This window comes from Sinohyriopsis cumingii, unplaced genomic scaffold, assembly GCF_028554795.1.
Source record: "Sinohyriopsis cumingii isolate HCF-2022 unplaced genomic scaffold, ASM2855479v2 utg000622l, whole genome shotgun sequence".
In the NCBI taxonomy this organism is placed as follows: Eukaryota; Metazoa; Mollusca; class Bivalvia; order Unionida; family Unionidae; genus Sinohyriopsis; species Sinohyriopsis cumingii.
Genome location: NW_028315918.1, coordinates 1587244 through 1613531, shown reverse-complemented (window position 1 = coordinate 1613531; position 26288 = coordinate 1587244). Strand labels below are relative to the sequence as shown.

Sequence of the window (26288 nt, the reverse complement as noted above, 5' to 3'; positions counted from 1 at the left end):
TGTCACTCACCCCCCTCACCTTGCTGTCCGATCGGTTGTAAACTGCGAACCAAAATTTAAACCACAATGTGAAATGTTAACTTGTATCAACACAATCCAAATCTCATTACTATTAGTTTACAATAGGTATGTTGTACTCTGTTACTATTACATGATTGTAGAAGGATTTAACACTACTTACCTTGCTATAAATCAAAGACTGCGCATTGTAATAAGAACCTGCGCGGTTTGAGTTGAAAACATCGGTCGAGTTCTTATCTCGCAGCAATTTCGGGATGCTGATTAGACCCAGTGATTAGGTTCTTGGGTTTACGCCGACTATGGTAGTAAATAGTGACCCAGAATACATTATTTTGAAGTTTCCCGTGCATACAGTTAACCAGCAAACATCCTCAACAAATATTAAGTATTTCTGAGCCCTTTTATTTGAGTTTGGCTATTTCGCCACATGTGGTCAAAACTTGAGCTGACCGTTCTGCGTACATGTACAGATTGGATTGTATTATATTCGAACCAGCATTGTAGTGCATCGAGATAGAAAATAACTAACTTAGGCGAAAAACATTGCCGGTTAATAATAAATGAGAATGGATGTGAAAAATTATCAAATATTCAGCAAAGAGATTTGTTACTTTACTGTAATAATTTCAAATACATAATTGACCATTGGTTTGGGGTTTAGCGTTATTTTGTTTGTTTGTTTTTTGGGGAATAGGATTTGTTTGGTTTGGTTTAGGGGGTTGGGTTTGGTTTGTTCTTTCTGTTCTCAATTTTGTTTTTGCTTTTTTGTGTTTATTATTATTTATTTTGTTTTGTTTCGTTTTGTTTTGTGTGAGTGGGGATTGAGTTCGTTTCATTTAATTTTCTGTTGGGCAGATGAGACATCTTATCGGTTTTTAGGTAGGACCCTAGTATAAGGCGAGAGAATTTCACATCGGCCTACTTCTGCTGTTTTAGACTTAGAATTAAATATATAAATAGTTTTGGGGAAAAAAAAAACAGACATAATTTACCTCAAGTGCAAACATGCCCTTGCGTGTAATCTAAGCAAGAAGATTTAGACAAGTATAGTTGTGACTGAATAGCTGAATCAAAAACCGTCGTCTGCATTCCTTGGCCTACTGCAGTGAACCTGTAATGTCCGAGTGAAGAAACTTGTTAAAAAAAAAAAAAGAATGGATGAAAGCTTAGGTATTTTTCATATCTAATGAAGATATAAAATATAGAGATGTCTATATTTACATATAAATGCCATCTACTATATATAGTTCGGTAAGTAGTTTTTAGCACAAATTCAGAATGTAGCTGCTTCAAATACCCACCAACCCACTTGCTTAGATGTAGGCCTAGTCTCCTTCAACCACTTGTATGGTACTGTGAGATCTCCACCACACGAGGGGTAGGTAAAATGTTTCATTAATTGATGTTACAGAAATAAGGCGTTTCAATCAAATGGTGTAAAAGCGAAACTCCAGAGACATCTTACTATCACAATTTATGTCCGCTATACCATTAGCACACCCTCCCATTTAATTGTAGTCCCACCCCACCCAATTTTAGAAACATAATACATCAAGGATATACAACAAGTACAGAATTTAGTCATTTCACCATTCATCAATATATAATTATTAACCAGGTTGCTTCAAGGGAGTCCCAAAACACTGTCATCTTATTGACATTTTAAATCAAATGGGAGTTTCTTTAGCAACACAGTCACCATATTTGCATGGGCAGGTATGTTTTCTAGAAACAGATGTGTTGTAATTAACAGCCTTTGATCATCTCAGTAATTCTATAAATTTCGGAATTACAGCTCTGAACACATGTATACAAGAGCTCCTTTTATTTAATTTTTTTTTGATAGAAATATTAAAACTTGACATTACAAATATTGGACAGAGGTGCCAGTTTTTACTGAAATGGACTGATCTATAAACAGTAAAGGACAGTGAGCATTCTCTCTGCTTGTTTATGTCAAGAGTTTTTGTTTGGTTTCGGTGTCTAATAAAGAGGTTACTATCTACAGTCAAACTTCTCTAAACCAAATGCAATTAGAACAAACATTTTGGTGGTTTTATATAAATGATTAGCATAAGGAGGTCAGAGTAACATTAGAACAGCCTTATTAGGACCAAATTAAGTTACCAGTCTGTAAAGGGAGCTTGCCTGTTGACAGAAGGTCAGATTTAAATTTAAGGAAGCTTAAAGCAGTTTTATCCCATGATGTTATGCATATCTATATTATGTGTGTATAATTTCATGACTATAAATTATAAGGGTTATTTAGTAAATAACATGTTAAATACTAATTTTCTTTATTGTTGTGGGTTTGTACTTTAAGATAATGTCATTTTAGTAAACACATCACACAGTTTCTGGATTGAAGTAAATATGTTGATGAGATTGGTTCAGTTCATGGGTTTTCTTGAAAAACCAGGATGACCTAATTCTTGACTGGCTAGCAGCTAAAGTACTTGACCATGTTGACAAAGAGCAGTTTAGAAATGATTATCAACTCGTATCCATTTCTGTATTGCATATTAGATTTTTATATAAGGAATGATTTACTGAAAATTAGCTATTTCAAACATAAATCTAAGAAGAGTCAGATAGTTGTGCTCAGTTGACTTGAGAAGATTTATTTATTTCAATTATTCATTGAATAAAAAGTGCTCAGACTTAGGATTAAGTAACTGTTTTGGAATTAATGTGAATTCATCAAGTTAATTTGGATTATTTATTTATGATACATCAAGATTATTGATACAGCACAGTAGACTCAACTTCACTCAGAATACCTCTGGAACTCATTTGGAATACTCTATACTTTTGGACTTGTTATAGAACTTAAGGATTATTTAGGATTTCATTCACCTTACTGTAATTTACTTTTAATTTTTTTCACTTTCTATTTTAAGGAAATAAATGATTTGTTCAGTTTTACGAAACTTTTTGGGTTTCACTGTTTTCTGTTACTTAGCATGAGACCATAGAATCATAACACTTGTAAGAAATGGCATGTAGTCTGTTGTCCTAAAAGTGTGACCTGTTACCGTGATAATAAACCGCCTCTTGCAAGTTCAGCCACTAAAGTTTTAGTTGATTTTCAACATTTCATTTATATAAACTCTTTTTCATATATTGCTTTTCTGCTTTAAATTATAATGGAATTCAGACAATTGTTGTATGGTAAAAGAAGCAGTAAATAAAAATAGCATTGTGTTGCCCAACAAATTAGTTGTTTTGCCCATCAGAGTGGTTTTATCCCAGTTCACATGCCATCATAGGGAAACATTAGTCTTCATTATTTGGTACTAATTGTGTGATATCCTAAAAAATTCTGAGAACTCCTATAGTTCTGAATGCCTCTAAAAAATGTTAGGTTATGATATTACTATATACACTATTGTAAACCTGCTGTCCTTTGATTTAAAAATATTGCTTGCATTGCATGAATTGGTTTTTTTTTATGGCAGACTTATTTGGCTTCTTCTGAAACTTTTCAGTATCATTGAGCTACTAAAATTGAAGCTAATTTTGTTGGCATTATACAAGGGATTTTTATTCACAAATCGTACATTATCATTTCATGAGTATCATTTGAAGCCATGGTTTTGGAAGATATCTGTTTCAAGCATTTTTTGCATTCTGTGATGTGAAGTCACTTAAGCTGCTTTTTTTTATAGAGAATTCAGTACCCTAGAATTAAAATTAAATACTATTTTGTTTCATTAAAAGTACCTTATTTTCTACTAAGACTCTATGGTCTTAAACTAAGTAATAGAAAAGACTGAAAACCAAATTTTGTAAAATTTGTTTTTCCCTAGGATACAAAGTGAAATAAATGAAAAAAGAACTTAAAGTATTGTGAATTAAATCCCAAATAATCCAAAAAGTTTTATCACCAAATCACCAGTCCTAATGAATAAAGTTCTAACTAAATTTCAGTAGTGTTCGAAATAAGATCAAGTGCTGAAGGCATTGATGTGCCTGTTGTTGTTGTTGTAGGGTTTAACACCATTTTTCAGCACACGATAGGCTATACATGGCAGCCAGTATTAATGGTGGAGGAAGAACCCGGAAAGAACCACCGACCCACGAGAAGCTACTGGCAAGCTTTCTCACATACCAACATAATTAGCCGAATCCGAGACTCAAACCCACACAGACAGAGGTGAGATGGCAGTGATCCGTAATGGAGAGCGCTTTAGACCACTCGGCCACTCGGGGCCCCTGATGTGCCTGTAATCTTGAATTGATTGTACTACTGTACCAGTAGCCTGAAATGTGATGATGTGCTAACCTTCTTTCAGTTAGTCACAATAATATAATCCAAGATGTCTTTGTTTGAATTCACTGTAATTCCAAGTAATGTTTCTGTCCAAGAATATTATTAGTATTTCCAGTGAATAATAATTTGAATGATAATTTCATCAAAATCTGAACACAACAGTAAGATCGATTCTGCTTATAAATGTTAAAGCAAGAAGAATACTTTCTCAAGTTAACAAGATATAAGCCCATATACCAGTCCTAGGTCAAAATTAACTTTTTCTAAAATTACTATGTCAAGTGCAATTTTTTATTCTAGAACACTCTGGTCTGATAAAATGTTACTAAAATTATAACAAAGAACATGGTAAACATAATGTTCTTGACTCAGACCAAGATAATGATCGTAATATTTAACCCACATACATAGAGAAAATATTATATATGTATTATTTGTTTTCCAAAATCAAAGTTACTGGTCAGGTTAAATATGAACCCAGTTTAGGGCAAAATCAAGTACAAAATACAAGTATGGAGAAAAAACCTAACAAATAATTGAAATTAAATATAGATAACTGTTTTCATTCTTGTTATGTCTTCATACTTGCATACTTATTTCATAATAGAAACAACATAACTGTAGAGAGTTGTTGACAATAACTTGATTTTCAAACTTAGAAATTTAGAAATTAGCATAGCCAGCCTAATAGTTAAAATTAAGATGGCTGTGAATGTTGGAGGTGGGAGGTAGTGGTTGTGCATGAAATGTAATTTTGCAATACATTAACCTGTCAAAGGGTGAGGATTTCAAGCTTGTCTTTATAATGTTCACTGCAAAATAGATACTGTTTTTTTGTTTTACTGCAGCTGTCATAATTTATTCAGTATTTCAGTACATTCATTTCAGTGTTTTAAAGGTATCTGATTGATGCTACTTCTTAATGAGTGACAGGTCAGTGTTTTGGTCTGTATTTCATATATATATATAAACTTTGCATTTGCACACATCCAAGGAAGCAGGCATAAGATTTCAGAAACATATGAAGTTCAATGAGAGTGCATATGTGTTATCAGGGTTCAATGTTTATATTAGTGTTTTGGTATCATATGATTAATTATGTGCAAGTAGGTTTCACAGGTATTTACATTTTGTGTATTTAGTAGTCATCCCTGAATTTTCCATTGTATAGATTTGCATAAATATTAAAGATTATTATTTTGTCTTAAATGTGACAGATTTGTTCAGCACTAAAATTACATTAGTCAGTGCTGACAGTGCCATCTACAGACCCAAAATTTTGGGCACTTCCTTTTCTTTTCACCTAATGTTTCCTCCAGCCATGTTTAGTATTTCATTTCATGGTAATGGAAGCAAAGGTGAGTATGTGACCCAAGCTACTATCTCTCTATTCATCTTTTCTCTTCAACCAAAGCTGCAATGATAACATTTTGTTTGGTTGGTGTTTTTTTGTCATGATACTTCTGTTTAGTTACCAGATTAGACAAATATTGCCAAAACACATCTCAATAGTAAAAATCATTTATTGACTTTGAACATATATAGTCATTATTATATTACACTAAGCTGAGGGGGCCCCGAGTGGCCGAGTGGTCTAAAGCGCTCTCCGTTACGGATCACTGCCATCTCACCTCTGTCTGCGTAGGTTCAAGTCTCGGATTCGGCCAATGTGAGTATGTGAGAAAGCTTGCCAGTAGCTTCTCAAGGGTCAGTGGTTCTTTCCGGGGTATTCTCGGGTTCTTCCTCCACCATTAATACTGGCCGCCATGTATAGCCTATCATGTGCTGAAAAATGGTGTTAATCCCTACAACAACAACAACAACAACAACAGCAACAACAACAACACTAAGCTGAGAAGTAAATTATATCCCTTTATTTTTGTCCTTCCAGGTACTGTAAATTCTAATAAATGAATTGTTATAGTTCCAATGCCAGTTTGACAGGAATAAAGGCCATTTTAAAGTAAACTTTTTCTATATGGTTGACTACGATCGTGGGTTTTCTTCAGATCTGGACTTTATGAGATTGCAATAAGCCATTTAGCTTTAAAACACGGGTCTTTCCAAGATGAAAAGCAGGGTTCCAAATATGGAAATAATGGTAAGAAATATGCAAAAATTCTTTGAACCCAAGAGGTTTTCAGGTGATGTCCCACATAGTTAACCAAATCAAGGATACAGACTTTTCAGTATAAAGAAAAATCCTTCCACACATTCTATGGGAAATAATGTGCAGTGATAATTAGGCACCTGTATAAGGTAAGTGGTTTTGTCTGGGTTCTTTATTTCTTTGATTTTTCCTCACTTGAAAGACCACATGATAACATTATCTGCACTGTTCAGTGTAGGCACATTGTATTATACAATAAATCTTGATACCATGTCCACTGTACTGTTGCATTACTTAGTGCACTTGCCCCTCTTTATTTAAACAGCTTATAAAATAATATCTATTATAAGTACACCTCAATCCCAGCATGCCACATGGGAAGTAAACACATGTTACCCCCCCCCCACCACCATATTATTTTATAAAAACTTACTACCAGGTTTGCCAGGTGGTTCCTTACACCATGATGTTTTCGATTAGATTGATCTTAGAAATGGATCTTGCATGCACTTTACTCAATGCAGTCATGTTAAGTAAGAGACTATACATCTGAAGCGATGAGCTCACAATATGGCCAAAAGAAACTGGTTTTTCTGGTATTTTTATACAGATGGTGGGAACAAGTTTTGATTAGCATGACTTTACTAGGATGAGCTTTAACATGTACAAACTTTCCCAAATAATTTTTCAACTGTGCATTTATTACATGAAATACATGCAACTTGTCTCCTGGTAATATGCATATTGATAAAAACTATGTTGAAAATGACAAAGAATGCAAATTGGGTTGTTTTTGATACAAAGATTTGCAAACATTATCTACTCATACAATTTTGTGATTTACAGCAGGCTATGAAAACATAACTTGACATGCAAACAAAATTCCTATTTTTCAGATAAAGAATTTGTGCAAAGAGCCAGGATTGCCACAGCTATAGCCTGTATTGCAACCAAGCCAGAACACCTGACTGCAAAAGAACATGCAGAGCAGCTATGTAGGAAATACCAGGAGTCGCAGCTTTACTTGAAGGAGAAATATGAGGACGCTCAGCTTGAAATACTCCAACTTCAGCAGAAGCTGATTATGACTTATAACGAGGGTATTTCATCACTTATAACAACGTGTATGGTGACAGACTTACAAGAATTTAAACTCAAAATAAAAGCAAAACTATGATTGAATGTTGATTCTTCATAGCAGTGGACAAATGTAGATTTTGTTTGAATAGGTGTAAGTCTTGATTGTTATTATTTTTAAATACACACGTCAATCTAATCCCATTGCCCAGCACCCCAGACTATTAAATCTTGAAGTTGGACAAGCAAAATTTTGCAAGCTCACACTAACCTGGGAAAAGTGCATATTTCCCATTTTAAAACAAGGACATTTTTATTGCTTTAATGATTTTATCTGCCTTCATCTAGCCATTCATGCCTTCTGGGCATACTTAATCTACCTCTCTGTTCATAGGGTTATAGCTGTCACGTTGTGTGCACATTCCTTTACCCACTTGAATGCATATTGGGCTAAGTGAACAAATTATCAGCCAGTCAAAGTACTTAAAACAAAAGAAATCCTGTATGATTATTTGTTGTTGTTGTAGTTGAAGGGTTTAATGCCATTTTTCAGCACATGATAGACTATACATGGCGGCCAGTATTAATGGTGGAGGAAGAACCCGGGAAAACCCCAGAAAGAACCAACTGACCCACAAAAAGCTACTGACAAGCTTTCTCACATACCCACATTGGCTGAATCTGAGACTCGAATCCACGCAGACAGGTGAGATGGCAGTGATCCATAATGGACAGTGCTTTAGACCACTCGGCCACTTGGGGCGCCATGATTATTTGTTGTCATTGTTGTAGGATGTAATGACTTTTTTCAGCACAAGATAGGCTATGTGTGAAGGCCAGTAAGAATGATGGAGGAAGAACCCAGAAAAACCCCAGAAAGAAACTCTGACCCATGAGAAGCTACTGGGAAGATATCTCACATACCCACATTGGCCAAACCCGAGACTCAAACCCACGCAGAGGTGAGATGGCAATGATTCATAACAGTGAGTGCTTAAGACCACATGGCCACTTGGGGCCCCCCGTATGATTACTTATCAGTGTTTTAAATGGCATTAATATATTGTGTTTACTCCACACGGATACAAGTAAATCACTCTTTAATTATAGACCGAATAGTGAGTTAGTGCAATTAAAAGGTAGTAAAGAGCTTTTCCAATATTAATCTCACTTTCTTTTATGACATTAATGATTCTTTAATTTTTTTATTGATTATACAGATGAACAATTTCCACATGAAATGTTCTGTTTGAAGCAAAATGATTATGATAATAATCATTCTGTGTTTATATATATAGAACAAAATTATGTTATGACAACTTTAGAAGTAGTTGACAAGCAGGCAAAGCAATCTTTACTACGTAGATAAAGTGAGTTTACTAAATTATTTATTGAAGGTTGTTGTTGTTGTGGGGTTTAACACCATATTTCAGCACATGATAGGCTATGCATGGTGGCCAGTATTAATGGTGGAGGAAGAACCCGGGAATACCCTGGGAAGAACCACCGACCCACGAGAAGCTACTGGCAAGCTTTCTCACATACCCATGTTAGTTTATTGAAGGTAATTCATAGAAGGAACATTCACATGGAAGTGGATGGATAGAAAGTAAGAATGTCACAGAGTCAGGGGAAACTATTTCTCCAAAGGGACATAAGCAAGGTTCTTTGGCAGCAAAAGAATCAAAATATGACACAACTGAGACAGACATTTTTAGCCGCATTAGATTGATAATTCTCCATGGCTTGAATCATTGAATAGATGTTTTGCAGTTATTGCAAGTAATATCCCAAACTGGCACAGGATGGAAATTCAGTCAGTGTTTGTCAATGGAACTGACAAGTTTATGATTGAACCAATCATGTCTCATTACAGCTCTGGACCTCACAACACTAGCCAGCATGTGCAGAAAAGTTAGAGATGCAGATACTCCAGTAGGAAAGAGAATTTTAAAAACTTGATCAGAATGAATTGAAGAAAAAAAATGAGAGAGCCCTCTTTACCAAAGCCTAATCTGCTTTAGAAATCCATTTTCTGATATGGAAATGCTGTGTGCACTCCAGATGAACATTACAGAACTTGGTGTCAATTACAAGAACAGGCATGAGACTTTGTTCTGTCATTTGATCAAATCTTGAGAAGTTAGGGAAATTATGAATTCCAGTAAATTCTTTTCCATTCTTGCTGATGAAAGTACCGATGCCTATACATTCAAGCAAGAAAGAGTGTATATAAGATACCCTGAAAATCAAACACTGAATTATTACATCAATTAAGAAACCAAATAGGTTGCACATCATTTATCTAATCAAATCTAAGAAAGTTATTGAAATTTTGGGACAAGTGAAAAGGTAGGTGGGACAAGTGTATGTTCTTAAACTAATAGTCCTTGACAAGTGGATGAAAACTTTGGCTCCACAGAATTGCACAAGAGTAAGCAGATCAATGTTTTAAAGTATTTGTTTTTGGAGTGATGTTTGGCAATGATCATTTGTAATCGATTCCAATTTAGGTCCTTGGTACTGTTCTTCTGACTGAAAATGAAACATAACATGCAGATATTGTGAACAATATTCATTCTTGACTTGAACATTAATATGGACTTTGAACATTAATAGGGACTTTTGGTTGGCTAATCTGCATTTAAATTTCAACCATTTCAATTATAAGAATAGAATTCAGGAAGATGTATTAAATGGACAATTTAGGATAATTCTTGTTGTCCTTTTTTTATCGTTTCAATATTACCAGTACCATCAGTTGTATTTCCCCCAACTATGGCAGTTCTACAAGAGGAAGAATGAATGTATTGTGTTATGTATATTTGATTTAACTGATATTTGATTTAATTTATTTGTTTGTTTGTTAGTTTTAAATTTTTGTTTTATTTCATTACATGTTATAGTAATGTAATTTTGTTTACTGGAATTTATTTTCCAGATTTTAGTTTGACCTGACTGTTTATTTTTGTTAATACCTAATATTAGAACTTTGTATCTTAATGCTGACCTAGTTCCTGGCCTTGACTCAGAATCAGTAAACAACTTTTTTGTAATTTTTTTATTGTGGGATTTATAGGGTGAAATTATGGCTGTGCTTGGATAATGTGACCTTAGCATGTAAATAGCTTCTAGAAAGTGATCACAGGACCCTCATAAGGGAATCTGTTTTGCATCTTAAATTAGTGTATAACCTTTTTCTATTGAGAATTTAGTGAGTCAGGCCTTTAAACACTTGAACAAAGGGTGTTTTTTCTGTTGTGACCAGTTGGAGTTTAATATTTTAAGTTTTCTTCAAATTATTTGGATTCTAAGAGGTTAATTCTTTCCCTGGGAATATTTAAGTGCTCATACAGAATTCTTGGACAAAGACATTTATTGAAATTTTATTGGGAATTCAAACACCGGAATATTATTTTCTGTGGTTCAACAAAGAACTGTAGACACATCAGTACTATATTGGCTACAGTATACGTCATCGCCTTCCATTTTGGATTTTCATCAGGATTCGAACTCAAATTCATTAGAACATTTTTTTACTCGGAATTCTAATTTTTAATTCTTGGAATATTTTTGGATTTGACTTTTAAAACCGTAAGTTCTTTTCCTCATTTTTACCTTTTTTTTTTAGGGAAATAAAGTATTTTTTTAATTTTACAAAGCTTGTTGTCTTCACTTTTTTTCCTGTTACTGTTTATGAGAGCTTCAAATCATAACAACTGTAAAATAATTTCCAGTAGTTGATTGGTAGATAACATTCTGTTTTCTGTTAAAGGTAAATTCTTGTGTTTACTGCAGAACAAACATGTCTTACTTGCTTACACCAATCTAGATTTTTATCAGTATTAACTGCTAAATGTTTTTGCTTACACCAATCTAGATTTTCATCAACATTAACTCCTTAAAGTTTTTGGTGTCAACATTTGCAGCTTGATTATTGAAAGTACACAGCTCAAGATTTGGATTTCTCTTGACTAATAATCTTCCAATCAACACTGCCTTGATTTTTATGGGATTCATAAACCTATTATTCAGCGAGTACCAATATTCAACTAATATAATTCTTAGCCCAATATTTTTCTCCAAAGTTATAACATTAGAATCAGACTTATGTAAAGTCCTATCATCAGCATATAGATCAAGATCACCTAAGGGTGAATTATATGGTACTTTGACAGGTAACCATAGAGAGTTTTGGAAACATGTCTTTCAGACAGTTTAGATATGGTTTGCAGAATAGAATTCGGTCTGTAATTATCTGGATTTGATTTTGTACCAATTTTATAAACAGGTATAATCATGTCTGCCTTCAGTTGAGATGGAAAGATTCCCTTAGTGATGCTGTGATTAATTATGTAAGTAAGACATGGAGCAATGATATCAGCACATTTCTTTAAGATGAATGGACCTGCAAGACATGGAACAATGATATCAGCTCATTTCTTTAAGATGAATGGACCTGTCAGACATGGCGCAATGATATAAGCTCATTTCTTTAATATAAATGGACCTGCAAGACATGGAACAATGATATCAGCTCATTTCTTTAAGATGAATGGACCTGTCAGACATGGCGCAATGATATCAGCTCATTTCTTTAAGATGAATGGACCTGTCAGACATGGCACAATGATAAAAGCTCATTTCTTTAAGATGAATGGACCTGTTAGACATGGAACAATGATATCAGCTCATTTCTTTAAGATGAATGGACCTGCAAGACATGGAACAATGATATCAGCTCATTTCTTTAAGATGAATGGACCTATAAGACATGGAACAATGATATCAGCTCATTTCTTTAAGATGAATGGACCTATAAGACATGGAACAATGATATCAGCTCATTTCTTTAAGATGAATGGACCTGTCAGACATGGCGCAATGATATCAGCTCATTTCTTTAAGATGAATGGACCTGTCAGACATGGCGCAATGATATCAGCTCATTTCTTTAAGATGAATGGACCTATAAGACATGGAACAATGATATCAGCTCATTTCTTTAAGATGAATGGACCTATAAGACATGGAACAATGATATCAGCTCATTTCTTTAACATGAATGGACCTGCAAGACATGGAACAATGATATCAGCTCATTTCTTTAAGATGAATGGACCTGTCAGACATGGCGCAATGATATCAGCTCATTTCTTTAAGATGAATGGACCTGTCAGACATGGCGCAATGATATCAGCTCATTTCTTTAAGATGAATGGACCTGTTAGACATGGAACAATGATATCAGCTCATTTCTTTAATATAAATGGACCTGTCAGACATGGAACAATGATATCAGCTCATTTCTTTAAGATGAATGGACCTGTAAGACATGGAGCAATGATATCAGCTCATTTCTTTAAGATGAATGGACCTGTTAGACATGGAACAATGATATCAGCTCATTTCTTTAAGATGAATGGACCTGTCAGACATGGCGCAATGATATCAGCACATTTCTTTAAGATGAATGTACCTGTCAGACATGGCGCAATGATATAAGCTCATTTCTTTAAGATGAATGGACCTGTTAGACATGGAACAATGATATCAGCTCATTTCTTTAAGATGAATGGACCTGTAAGACATGGAACAATGATATCAGCACATTTCTTTAAGATAATTGGACCTGTAAGACATGGAGCAGTAATGTCAGCACATTTGTTTAGGACAGATGGACCTGTTTGATCTGATCTACCCAGTTTAATAACCTTTTTTCAGTTCACTCACTACATTGGCACATGACATAAATGAAGCGAATGGTATATTTTCAGGAATTTTAGTCATAATAAAATTTTGTAACTTGTTATTTTTTATATCTAAGATATTGAAATTCACTTTAGTTATATCTACGAAGTGCTCATTAAACCTGTTAAAAATATCATGCATATCAATATTTATTGTCCCGTCCATCGTTAGTTGATTCGGCATCTTTTCTATTTTGAGAAAAATCATTAAGAATTTTTGCCATTGCAATTCGATTTTCTGCTTTTTCAACATATTTTTATAAAAATTCATTTTAGCCAGAGTTTGTATTTCTGTGGTAATGCTTAATTTATGAAAATTATTTTTCTTTTCTGTTTGGCATCATTGATTTCTGTTGTAAGCCATGCATGTTTCTGAGGGTGTTCCACTCATTATATTTTGAAAGGAGTATGTTGACCTAAAACAGTTCATAATAGTGTACCAGGCTTCAAGTGCTTCAGTAGAGTCTTCAACATTTTTTTACACAGAAGAGTGGGAGTTTGCTGAATCAGATAAAAAGTTAACATTGCATTTGTTAAGCATCTATAGGAGATAACTTTTATGTTTTGCATCACATATATCCTTACTATTTTCTTTCTTGCATCACGGAATGGATAATGGTAACTTATTGAGAATTAAGAGACCTGTACTTCAATCATAAACTCTGATTTGTTTCTAAAGACATGGTTAGTTAGTGTACTTTGATGTTGCTGAGACTCTTTTAGATGAGATAATAAATTGAGACAATCCACAAGATTCAATGATGCTTAGCCATCATGCAGTCTTAGTAGTAGTCTGTGTTGAAATCCCCCATAAAAAAAAGACCTCGAGATCATGATCTGGAGCTACGTCATGTTCAGACTTTTCTATCCAAGATACAGATGAATCAGCTGACCTGTAGACATCTTGACTTTGATGAGCAAGACAGATTTGTGTCAAGCAGATTGGTCTTTTTTTCAGATCCCTGTATACCAGTCCTAACACATAAACTGTTCTATTCTGATTTAGTATTGGTTTAGCCTCATCAGATTTTAGCTCGGTGTGTCTAATATTGAAACTTGACATGTGAAGCCCTTTCCTTACCAGACCTAGTGAAGTGGTAGTGGGTATAGACTTTGAGGAGTCATGTTTAACATTCATAGTAATACTTACATTTGTATTCAGATCTTTGCTAGTACAGGAATTAAAACTGATTTGACTATTTACAGTTTTCACAAGGTCTGTGAACCAAATTGTGCAGTTGTAAGACAGAAGGGGAAGTTAACATCTGTGTGGATCTTCACTTGAAATTTGGTTTGATTGTACCAATGACATAGTACTTAGAAAGTTGCATTCTTCTTTAGGATCATAGTGTGGTTTTTGACAGTTAGTATAGTGGACTGGTGTTGTGCATTTACATTTACTTTCATTGCATTCTGTGTATTTTTCTGACAAAATGTTCACCTGTTATAGTTTATTTTGTTAGTGGGCTTGTGGAAAGGGGCTGTCCATTTAGTACATATGCATGGAGGGGGGTAACCCGAATGCATATGCTTGCATATGGGGGTGGGTCTTCTAATAATGTACATACACCTAGGAAATGGGTGTGTGTGAAACCTCAACAATAATTTGTCTAATACGTAACCTATTTGACTGAAGGTTCAGTCAGCGTTCGAATTTTAGCAGACACTAGACAAACTTTTTAAAGTTACACAGCTTATTTCTTTGATGCAGCCAGACATTCAATGTCAGTGGACTATCTGTTTTATTAAACACATTAATATTATTAATCCTTGATTGTTTCTGCGTGGATTAGATATAGGCCATTCTGTAGAATTCGGCCGAGTGTGTGTGTGCTTCAAGCGTACATACGCAGGTGTTTTTTTAAAAAAAGGTATGCATGTGTACAGGGAAGGGAAGGGGTCAAGCTTTGCCAGATTTTTTGCATACATACTAAATTGATGATCCCAAAGTAATATTCAGACATGAAGAAATTTTGGCATTGTCTTGATTGCCATAGTTCTAAAATTTCTTATTTGTTGAACAAAGCTTTTTCTTTTGGCCCTGTCCGTTACAGATGTAGCACCTGATGGCCTTGCCATGGTGGTTGGGTTCTGTTACTTGGACTGAGAATCAATGAATATTTTCCCCATAATAAGGGTTTAGCAGTTTATATTTCTTTGTAATAGGTCAGTTCCTTTAGCACTCAGGTGAGTCTTGCCCTTAGAATACAGTTTTTGGTTATAGTTAGCATCAGGGTTAGACTTTTGTAATCGTCTTTGATTTATTCCAGGGTAATATGACCATCACTAGCAGCATTTCCACCTTTCTGAACTACTGTTGTCTTGTAAGGTGTGAGGTCAATGTTTAATACTGTATCTGTTACATTATTTGTGTTTGCTGCACTTAGTGTCTTTACATCAGTCTTTGTTTTCCCATTAGCTCTGATTCCATTAACTGTTGATGAACCAGTAATTAAAATTCTTTCATTATCTGCACTTGGTTTGGGTTTACTGATAGGTCTGTTGTTCTTATGATGTCTTCGTCTTCTGTTGGTTGCAATGGGTCTTACTAATTCTTCTTTCATGAGATCATGTGATGCACAGGCATGATGAAACAGCTCCTGTGCTTCACAAACCATTTTGTCAGCATCGTGTTTGTATGCGTGCTAAGTGAACACTTCCTTTTTAGTGGTATTAGAGTGGTCTGGATAGATACATTTTGCCATTTCTGGGCTGTCTGTGTAGCCAAATCATACACTGAGGTGACCCACTTTTTTTTAATAGCTTCTTTTTGTTGGTTCATTTCTTCTATTTCTGCCTACAGGTCAGTAGCAGTCATTAAGTGTTTATCAATATGTGATTCTTGTTAAAAATAATAATAATAATAATAATAATAATAATATACTTAATTCACAGACAGTGTCTAATTTGGTCAAGGACTAGTCTCCCTTTAGGCCCTCTTAAGAAAAGTAATTTAAATAATCTCCATCATACAAAAAATAATGGTAATTGCTATTTATTTTAACATGACTTTAGTATTACATTTGCTAAATTCTGTTATAATCTGTTGGTAACACATACACACTCATGATATCTCTTCTTAAATACTGTAATGGTTTCTGTAGATTTTAGTTTCAATAGAAGCTTGTTCCATTTAATTTTACTTGAGTATTGGAAGCTTTTATTAAATTACTCTGTTATGTTTCTTGGTGGATGAAGGTTGGCATGTGATGTTGATCTTATAACTGGTAATGTGTTCAATAAGGCATGACTAAATTTTGTAGATACTCTATCTATGCAAGTTTCTATTGGTAAATATTCCTTGATTCTGCTGAGCAGGGCAATTTTGGATGACAGTACCAGGAGAGATCCCATTTGGGAATAATGTGAGTAAGCGGGGTCTTGATATCTCAAAATTCTACCATAAGTTGGAGATTACCTTGTTGCAGCCAAAATTGTCTGTTCCATGAAGTCAGAATATCACTGAGATCATGGAACAATATCCCTTGATTGTGAAAGGGGCTAACATCTTGTCTTCAAAAACAAAGAGCAGGGTAAATGCGTGCTGAGAGAGGCAATACATCTTTGATATGACACGTATCATTGACAACGCATGATTTTGCATGTCTTGAAAATGGAGGATCTTAAACTGATGCAGTCATCACAGTCATTAAAGCTGAGTCCAAGCTCCTTTTCAATCAGGACATCCCTGAAAGGGGCCAGGAATGAAAGAGGTTTTCTGAACATGGATCTTTACTACTTGAGCAGAATGGAGGTTGCTATGACTCATCTAGTTGTCTTTAGATTTAGCAAATCATTCACCCTCTTATTGAAGCAATTAGAACTATTGTACTCTGTGCCCTTCATTTCTTTACCTTTATAATCAGAACTGATGGAGGGAAGGTGTTTGCCACATTACCTCCCAGCTTATTCAAAATGCATATAACGTCCATGTTTCTGGGCCCAGGAAAAAAAAAAATGAAAAAGAAATGTCAAGCACTGGCTGGCCCCAGAGGGCACACACCCAATAGATGGTTCCTGGATGGAGCAGTTGTCATCGATAATTAGTTGGTTAGGGTACTGACTACCGAGGAATGTGTGGATTTGAATATAATTTAAACTGAGAGCACACATGAAGGTATTCCCCTATCTTGAGGCAAAGGTCTTATAATTGTTTCCCTCTTGCTGAGGTACAGCACTACTGACCAAATTATCCAACATTATCAGGACCATGTTTCCATGTAGATATTCAATTGTTATGATTTTATAGTCTTAAAATAAGTAACAAGAATAAGTTAAAACCAACAAGTTTTGTGTAATTGAAAATATTAATTCATTTCCCTGAAACACAAAAGTGAAAAGGTATTATGAATAATGGTCAGTAATGTACTGATGTATTGACAGTACAAAAGAATCACTATGACCCAAGAAGTCTATAAATGAATTCATATTATTTTTGATAAAAGGTATAAATCTAAATTCCTGTAAATGAACTCGCAGTATTTCTATGAGTTATTATTCTATTCTATCTTAAATATTTTGAGTACTGTAATTCCAACAAAGGATTAAATTTAATAAATGAGTTCCTCTCATAACAGAATAACTTCCCAGACTGATGATACTATGTACTAAGATTGCCTAATTCTGCATAATAATTATATAGATTACCAATTCGCATTAGATAGCATCTCACATTTGTAATCTAAATGGTAAACAGGGTCACATAGGTTACACTAGCTAATCTAAAATTAGGTCAGCTTATCCTTTTAAAAAATCCAGTACCTCCATTTACATGATGTGATATTTACCTGAATCAGCTTGATAACATTATTCCCAAGTGTTTTTTTGGACGCTATAAATACTGTGACAGTAATGATAAAGGTGGTTTTATGGATGCTATATATATGCTGTGACAGTAATGATGAAATGGTTTTATGGATGTTATATATATGCTGTGACAGTAATGATGAAATGGTTTTATGGATGCTGTATATATGCTGTGACAGTAATGATAAAAGTGGTTTTATAGATGCTGTATATATGCTGTGACAATAATGATGAAGTGGTTTTTACGGGTGCTGTGTAAATGCTGTGACAGTAATGATAAAAGTGATTTTATGGACGTTGTATATATGCTGTGACAATGATGAAGTGGTTTTATGGATGCTGTATATACGCTGTGACAGTAATGATGAAATGGTTTTATAGATGCTGTATATATGCTGTGACAATAATGATGAAGTGGTTTTTATGGATGCTGTGTAAATGCTGTGACAGTAATGTTAAAAGTGGTTTCATGGACGCTGTATATATGCTGTGACAATAATGATGAAGTCGTTTTATGGATGCTATATATGCTGTGACAGTAATGATGAAATGGTTTTATGGATGCTGTATATATGCTGTGACAGTAATGATAAAAGTGGTTTTATATATGCTGTGACAATAATGATGAAGTGGTTTTTACAGATACTGTGTAAATGCTGTGACAGTAATGATAAAAGTGGTTTTATGGACGCTCTATATATATGCTGTGACAATAATGATGAAGTGGTTTTATGGATGCTATATATATGCTGTGACAGTAATGACGAAATGGTTTTATGGATGCTGTATTTGCTGTGACAGTAATGATAAAAGTGGTTTTATATATGCTGTGACAATAATGATGAAGTGGTTTTTACAGATGCTGTGTAAATTCTGTGACAGTAATGATAAAAGTGGTTTTATGGATGCTGTATATATGCTGTGACAATAATGATGAAGTGGTTTTATGGATGCTATATATATGCTGTGACAGTAATGATGAAATGGTTTTATGGATGCTTTATATATGCTGTGACAGTAATGATAAAAGTGGTTTTATGGACGATGTATATATGCTGTGACAATAATGATGAAGTGGTTTTTAGAGATGCTGTGTAAATGCTGTAACATTCATGATAAAAGAAGATTATTTTCTTTGACCCCATTTGGAAATATTGCACAGAGGACGATGGTCAGCAGATTTGTTGGCATTTCTCAGTTTGTTTGTTAAGATATATCCTCTGGACAAAATTTTTCTTTCTTTAGATGATTTGCTACCATGTCAGCTTCAAGTGCACCAGCAGTATGTAATACAGCTAAAAACAAACAGATTTTGGAATTCAGACACCAGATTATTATGTGGAGAATGACAGTAGTTTCTTTTAAATTTTGAACCAAACTATTTTCATTACAGTAAATATGGACACAATTAAAGATGCCTTGGGTTCACTGCAGATGAAAATTAACTGCCATTTTAATAAGTCAACATTAAGTAAATGTTTGGCTGAAAATGTTGAAACTGAAAAGATTAACCTGGTTTGGTATAATCAGTTATATATTTGTTGCCAAATGATAAATTTAACACATGCTGATGGAAAAGTACTAACTGTACCAAGATAAACTAAGTTGTATGAATTTTGATATATTTTGTCATGAGGATGAAACAACACTGAAAAATAAGCCACCATTTACAGCAAATATGACTACCTCACATTGAAAATTTTGTTAAATTATTTTAAACATAATAATAATATTAATAATGTATGCACTTATTTTGACCCTCATTGTCCATTTGTAGGATGTCAAATGATGCATATGTACACATCTGGTAGTAATCTCTTCTGATTTCCTCAACACTACCAAAATCCAAAGTTTTGGTCATTGGCCATTTTGTTTGCAACAGTTGTTTGACCTTGTTGTACATTTATTTCATGGATATAATTTAAAGTTTCATAATACAGTAACCCTGCATTTTAAAAATGCCTATATATAAAGAACACCTATTCATACTTGTGTTACGATTCTCTGGTCTTTAACTATAAAATAGAAAGCAGCAAATCCAAGTTTATGAAAATCAAGAAATAATTTTATTTTCTCTAAGTTACAAGGTGAAAATGTAAGAGTAACTTACAGTGTTGTGAATAAAATCTCAAATAATCCTTACAGTTTTATCACACAAGTCCAAAATGTATGGTGTTCTGGACGAATTCCAAGTCTTGAAGGAGTTGATGTACTATTAGTCTTGAAGGAGTTGATGTACCAAAAGTATTGAAGGAGTTGGTATACTATTAGTCTTGAAGGAGTTTATGTACCAGAAGTCTTAAAGGAGTTGATGTATTATTAGTCTTGAAAGAGTTGATGTACCAAAAGTATTGAAGGAGTTGATGTACTATTAGTCTTGAAGGAGTTTATGTACCAGAAGTCTTAAAGGAGTTGATGTATTATTAGTCTTGAAAGAGTTGATGTACCAAAAGTATTGAAGGAGTTGGTATACTATTAGTCTTGAAGGAGTTTATGTACCAGAAGTCTTAAAGGAGTTGATGTATTATTAGTCTTGAAAGAGTTGATGTACTAAAAGCCCTGAAGGAGTTGATGTACCAAAGTCTTGAAGGAGTTGATATATTATTAGTCTCAAGGGAGTTGGCATATTATTAGTCTTGAAGGAGTTTGTGTACCAGAAGTCTTAATGTATTATTAGTCTTGAAAGAGTTGATGTACTAAAAGCCCTGAAGGAGTTGATGTACCAAAGTCTTGAAGGAGTTGATATATTATTAGTCTCAAGGGAGTTGGCATACTATTAGTCTTGAAGGAGTTTGTGTACCAGAAGTCTTAATGTATTATTAGTCTTGAAAGAGTTGATGTACTAAAGAGCCCTGAAGGAGTTGATGTACCATAGTCTTGAAGGAGTTGATGTACCAAAAGTCTTGACTTAACTAGGAGTTGATGTATCAAAAGTCTTTGAATAGGAGTTGATGTACCATAGTCTTGAAAGAGTTGATGTACCAAAAGTCTGAAGGAGTTGATGTATCAAAAGTCTTGACTTAACTGGGAGTTGATATATCAAAAGTCTTTGAATAGGAGTTGATGTACCAGAAGTCTTGAATAGGAGTTGATGTACCAAAAGTATTGACTAGGAGTTAATGTACCAGAAGTATTGAAAGTAATGAATAGGAGTTGATTTACCAAAAGTAATGAATAGGAGTTGATGTACCAAAAGTAATGAATAGGAGTTGATGTACCAAGAGTATTGAATAGGAGTTGATGTACCAAAAGTATTGACTAGGAGTTAATGTACCAGAAGTATTGAAAGTAATGAATAGGAGTTGATTTACCAAAAGTAATGAATAGGAGTTGATGTACCAAAAGTAATGAATAGGAGTTGATGTACCAAGAATATTGAATAGGAGTTGATGTACCAAAAGTATTGACTAGGAGTTAATGTACCAGAAGTATTGAAAGTAATGAATAGGAGTTGATGTACCAAAAGTAATGAATAGGAGTTGATGTACCAAAAATAATGAATAGGAATTGATGTACCAAAAGTAATGAATAGGAGTTGATGTACCAAAAGTAATGAATAGGAGTTGATGTACCAAAAGTAATGAATAGGAGTTGATGTACCAAAAGTAATGAATAGGAGTTGATGTACCAAGAGTATTGAATAGGAGTTGATGCACCAAAAGTAATGAATAGGATTTGCTGTACCAAGAGTATTGAATAGGAGCTGATGTACCAAAAGTAATGAATAGGAGTTGATGTACCAAGAGTATTGAATAGGAGTTGATGTACCAAAAGGAATGAATAGGAGTTGATGTACCAAAAGTAATGAATAGGAGTTGATGTACCAAAAGTAATGAATAGGAGTTGATGTACCAAAAGTAATGAATAGGAGTTGATGTACCAAGAGTATTGAATAGGAGTTGATGTACCAAGAGTATTGAATAGGATTTGCTGTACCAAGAGTATTGAATAGGAGTTGATGTACCAAAAGTATTAAAAAGGAGTTGATGTACCAAAAGTAATGATGTATCACAATTATATAATACAGAATCATTGAACGAACACACAATAATCCCAAAGTATTGTTTTTGTCCAAAATAGTCAATTAGTACTTTGTAATTCAATGAATAAGATAACAAATGATTCCTCTCAAATTATATCTGAACAACAATAATTGATTCTGAGACAGAACTTAATGGATGAATTAAATAACTTTTTTAACCTCAACCTCATATATAGGTTTGGTTACTAAATAGTCCAAAACAAAGCCAAATATAATGAAATTTTCCACATTAGCAGCACAGCAGGTTTTAAAAAAGTGAATATTAGATCTTTTGCTCCCCTCGTTCAATCTGTTTAATAGTGCAACTGTCTGTAAATAAAGTCATTGTTATTACTATTTTTCATTTCTTAAATTATTAATCTGTATGTCATTAACTGCAAAAGAATGTAGTCACCTATTGGTAATGGTTTTCTCAAGATACAGAGCTTTCTCTGCATTATCTGTTCACTCCCATGCTATGAAGAGTTAATAATGTCAATTAGCTAGTCCTATCATGGAAGCAAAACTAATTTCTTCAGGGAATTTACATCAGCATACTGTTTGAAAGAGATTATCATATATAATGCAATGCATAGATATATGACCATCCCTAGTTATTCAAATGTTTCATAAATTTTAACTTTATTACCTTTCAGACATGAAAGTTGCAGATTCAAGTGGACCTGGACATTGTTTGAGTTCTGCATTAAATCCAACACACCACCTCAACCATGCAGCAGACTTTGTGGCATCTCCAATGTTATGGGAACACATGAAATTCCTTCACTGTATATGCAGTCTTAAAACAGCAGAGTTGCTAACGTCCACACATGAAGCTGACAAGGTTACAATGGAAACACTGCGGCATACTGTTACATGTATCAAGAATTGTATTTTCTCAGACTCCTCATTATTATGTCTCAAATACATATCAGAATGTGCAGATTGCTGGAAACATGCCATACCCATGATGGACTTAAATTTTCAGAAGGAAATTGTGTCAGAGATTAGAGAATTGTGCAATCAGATTATCACAGTGCAGTTATCAACTGATGCAAGTAAAAATCATGTAAGTTCAATTATTTTAACATTGTAACAGTTGATTCTTTAATCGATTTATGTATATGGTGTACAGGTACTTTATTCCCTTTTGAATGAAACTAAACAGCACCAAATTAAAACATTTTTTTTTATAAACCTGACAGATCCATGTATCTAGGTATTACTTGAGTTCACATGAATTACATTTCTTTTATCAGCTGACTAATTTATTTTATGAGGTCATGTGCAAAATAATGGGGACCCAATGTGAAATTGCAAGAGATTTTTCCTGTAAAACAAATGCCAGTGATATTAGGCCCCCTTTGACCTCTTGGTTGTGAAATTATCTAGTAGAAATGACAAGTTTTTAAAATATGAGTATTTTCTGAACCTAAAAACACATTTTTGACCCCTTATATGATTTTTTTTTTTAGACCTATTGGCAGTTTTTGCCGTATACCTGCATACATGTCTTTACCTAAATTCTGGAGTATGAATGCCATCTTAGCAAGTATTTATGTATCACAACTCTTTTTTGATTTCAGGAAATGAGAAAGCACTATAAAGACTTTATTGTGAAACTTACATACTGCGACTTTTTGAGAGAAACAATTCATGACATTTTACTCTGCAAACTGGAAGACTTTGCAAGATATTTGCGCAAGGTGGCAGGCAAGGAGATTCTCTTAGACCCCTTGTATTTTCAAAATATTTATTACATATTTAAAGTACTGGAGCAGTCTTTTATTGGAAATCTTCAGTTTTCTCATTGTGATATTATACTTCACAGACTTGATGATTGCCTCCTGCATATAACAAAGCCATTCCCCCTGTTTGCTCATGCAATATGGCAGCTTCAAAGTATACTTCATATGTATTATGGTGTTAGATGAGTATGAGATGTCTTGCTTGTAATTTAGATTTAGAGAATATTAAATACATATTTAATGATGTATTCATTTTAGGCTATTTATAATTTTCTTTTATGTATGTTCATAATTTGGAGCAAGATTGGACACTTTATTTGCAGTAATTTGTAATGAAATAAAGCATCAGTATCGATCAACTCTCATCATAATTAAATAAAATGCAAGCATGCAGTGTAATAGTATCAGTGTCCAGCATCCAAATAAAGATGAAATGTTTTTTAAAAAATATTTCATTATACATGTGATCATTTCAAAATGCAAATCTCCCATTTTCTTCTACTCAATGGTCTTTTTTGTGATAATCATGTTGCATGCATTTCTCTTATTAAAAAAAAAGACTGACACCAGTTACAAGTTTTCCTTTGGTAAGGACTAGATTCAGTGGTGCAAACATCTTCCAAAACAGTAAATGTTGAATAAATCTGGGCTTCACTATTGCATTTTTTCAGAAGTAATCCTTTTGTTGTGGTTGTCAAAGTTAACAAATAAAATATGTTGTCTGCAGTTATCTATTCATTAGGCATTACATCTTATTTAAGGTAAGAATATAGAGTCATAGTTTGGGAACGGGTGACTGCAGGGCAGCTTCACTGTTTTATTTGACCTTTCATTATCCTATGACTTAGTAGCCAGCATAGAGTATACATTTTATGAGCAAATTTGGGATAGTAATGGGTCGTAGAATTTCAGGTTAGATGCCAAGTCACACTGCCATGAAGGAAAGTTAAAGAGCACTCATTTCCAAACAGAAAATTCTATATTCTGTCCTTAGATATTATATAAATCAGTATGTTCCATTTACTTGGCAAAATACATAGAAGGAAAATTGTGCAAACAAGTTTTAAAATATGAAAGCCATCCTTGGAGAGTGGCATCCCACATATAGAACAAGTAGCAGAGATGAAGTGGTACTACAGTGATCATGTATCAGACACACAAATCCGACTCATACAAACAGCTTTACCTCCAAAAAGGTGTACTTGAGCTAATATGGATACCCTGCCAATTTCCACTGACAGTGAAAAACATTCCTGTCATATGTTTCAACATCCATCCTGTGAGAAAGTGCTTTATGACATAAGTCAGTGAAGAATCTTTATAATCATATTCCACCAAAAAATAAACTTTGACTTTAAAAACTTTGAGCCACTTATTTTAAGCATTGTTTGCCTTTACATTTTGTTTGTTTTATACATTTTACAGAATATGAATAAGACATCTTTTATTTTTTGTGGCCCCCAGGTGGCTGAGTTTTCTAAGGTACTCGCCATTACACGTCACAACTTTGCTTGCATGTGTTTAAGAATTGACTCGGCCAGTGTTAGTGTGTGAGCAATCTTGCCAGTTGACTTTCATGGTTTGGTGGGTCTTCCCACATTCTTTCTCCACCAAATGTACTAGCCACTATGCATAGCAAGCATATCATAATACTGAAAAACGGCACTAAACCCAAACCAAACATATTTTATCTTCGAGTTTGAAGCACTTCTTATGTCTGCATTTATTTGGAGGGATTTATCTTCCTTTAAGTTTTGTGCAATTATTTGTTTTTATTATCTCTACTATTCCAATATAAAAAGAGCTTATGAGATGGCCAGTTCTTCATCGTATGTTGATCTGTTTGTATAAGTTTGTTATTACTACTGCTCCTGAACTACATGGAGGACTGCACATTCTTCAACCCAAAGTCTAGTTAATTCTGTATGAAAGTGGTGCTACACAGACATCCAATATGGATACCACAACAACAATCTTGAAAACCTTGTTGTCATGACTCCTCCTGACTGGATGGTCCTATCAGTCGGTGGTTTTCAAAGAAAGACTTCTTATTGTGTTTTCTTGGTCCTAAATGAAAAATGTACTAGTCTGGCATCCAATATGGCCACCATGCACAGCCATCTTGATAATGTTACTTCTCAGTAACAGAAAGTCTTATCGACATGGGGTTTTCACCAAAAGTCTTTATATCGTTCCAAGGCAATTTATTCAAACTACAAGGACCAAAAATGTCATGTCTGTAGGCACACACATGACATGCAGTGATGCATCGGCACATGAATGCAACAGAAGCAAAATAAAAATTACGCACATGCATGGCAGTAATGCAGTGGTGAAAATGATGTGGTACTGGTGATACGACAGTAAAATAATCCACGTCATTGCCTTATCACAGCATTTGATTGTCATTCATTTGAATGTCATACAGTACTGTCAAATAAATTTGGCATGCCTCATGCAAAGATGATTTGAGGTCACTGTT

At 34.1% G+C, this 26288-nt stretch overlaps 1 protein-coding gene across 1 annotated transcript; it reads left to right on the top strand.

Annotated features, from left to right (window-relative positions):
* The first annotated feature begins 820 nt into the window (after nt 1-820).
* Nucleotides 821-24536, top strand: LOC149773655 (meiosis-specific protein MEI4-like). Its single transcript, XM_089946111.1, has 4 exons — nt 821-1272; nt 7301-7504; nt 22715-23127; nt 23645-24536. The coding sequence occupies exons 2-4, from the start codon at nt 7489-7491 to the stop codon at nt 23990-23992; spliced, it is 777 nt and encodes a 258-aa protein (XP_089802237.1). The 5' UTR covers nt 821-1272; nt 7301-7488; the 3' UTR covers nt 23993-24536.
* Nucleotides 24537-26288: the final 1752 nt, after the last annotated feature.

Excerpts from the sequence above, each read along its gene's own strand:
- LOC149773655 (XM_089946111.1), top strand. Across the intron at positions 23,128-23,644 it reads CTGATGCAAGTAAAAATCAT|GAAATGAGAAAGCACTATAA; the intron begins GTAAGTTCAATT and ends TTTTGATTTCAG.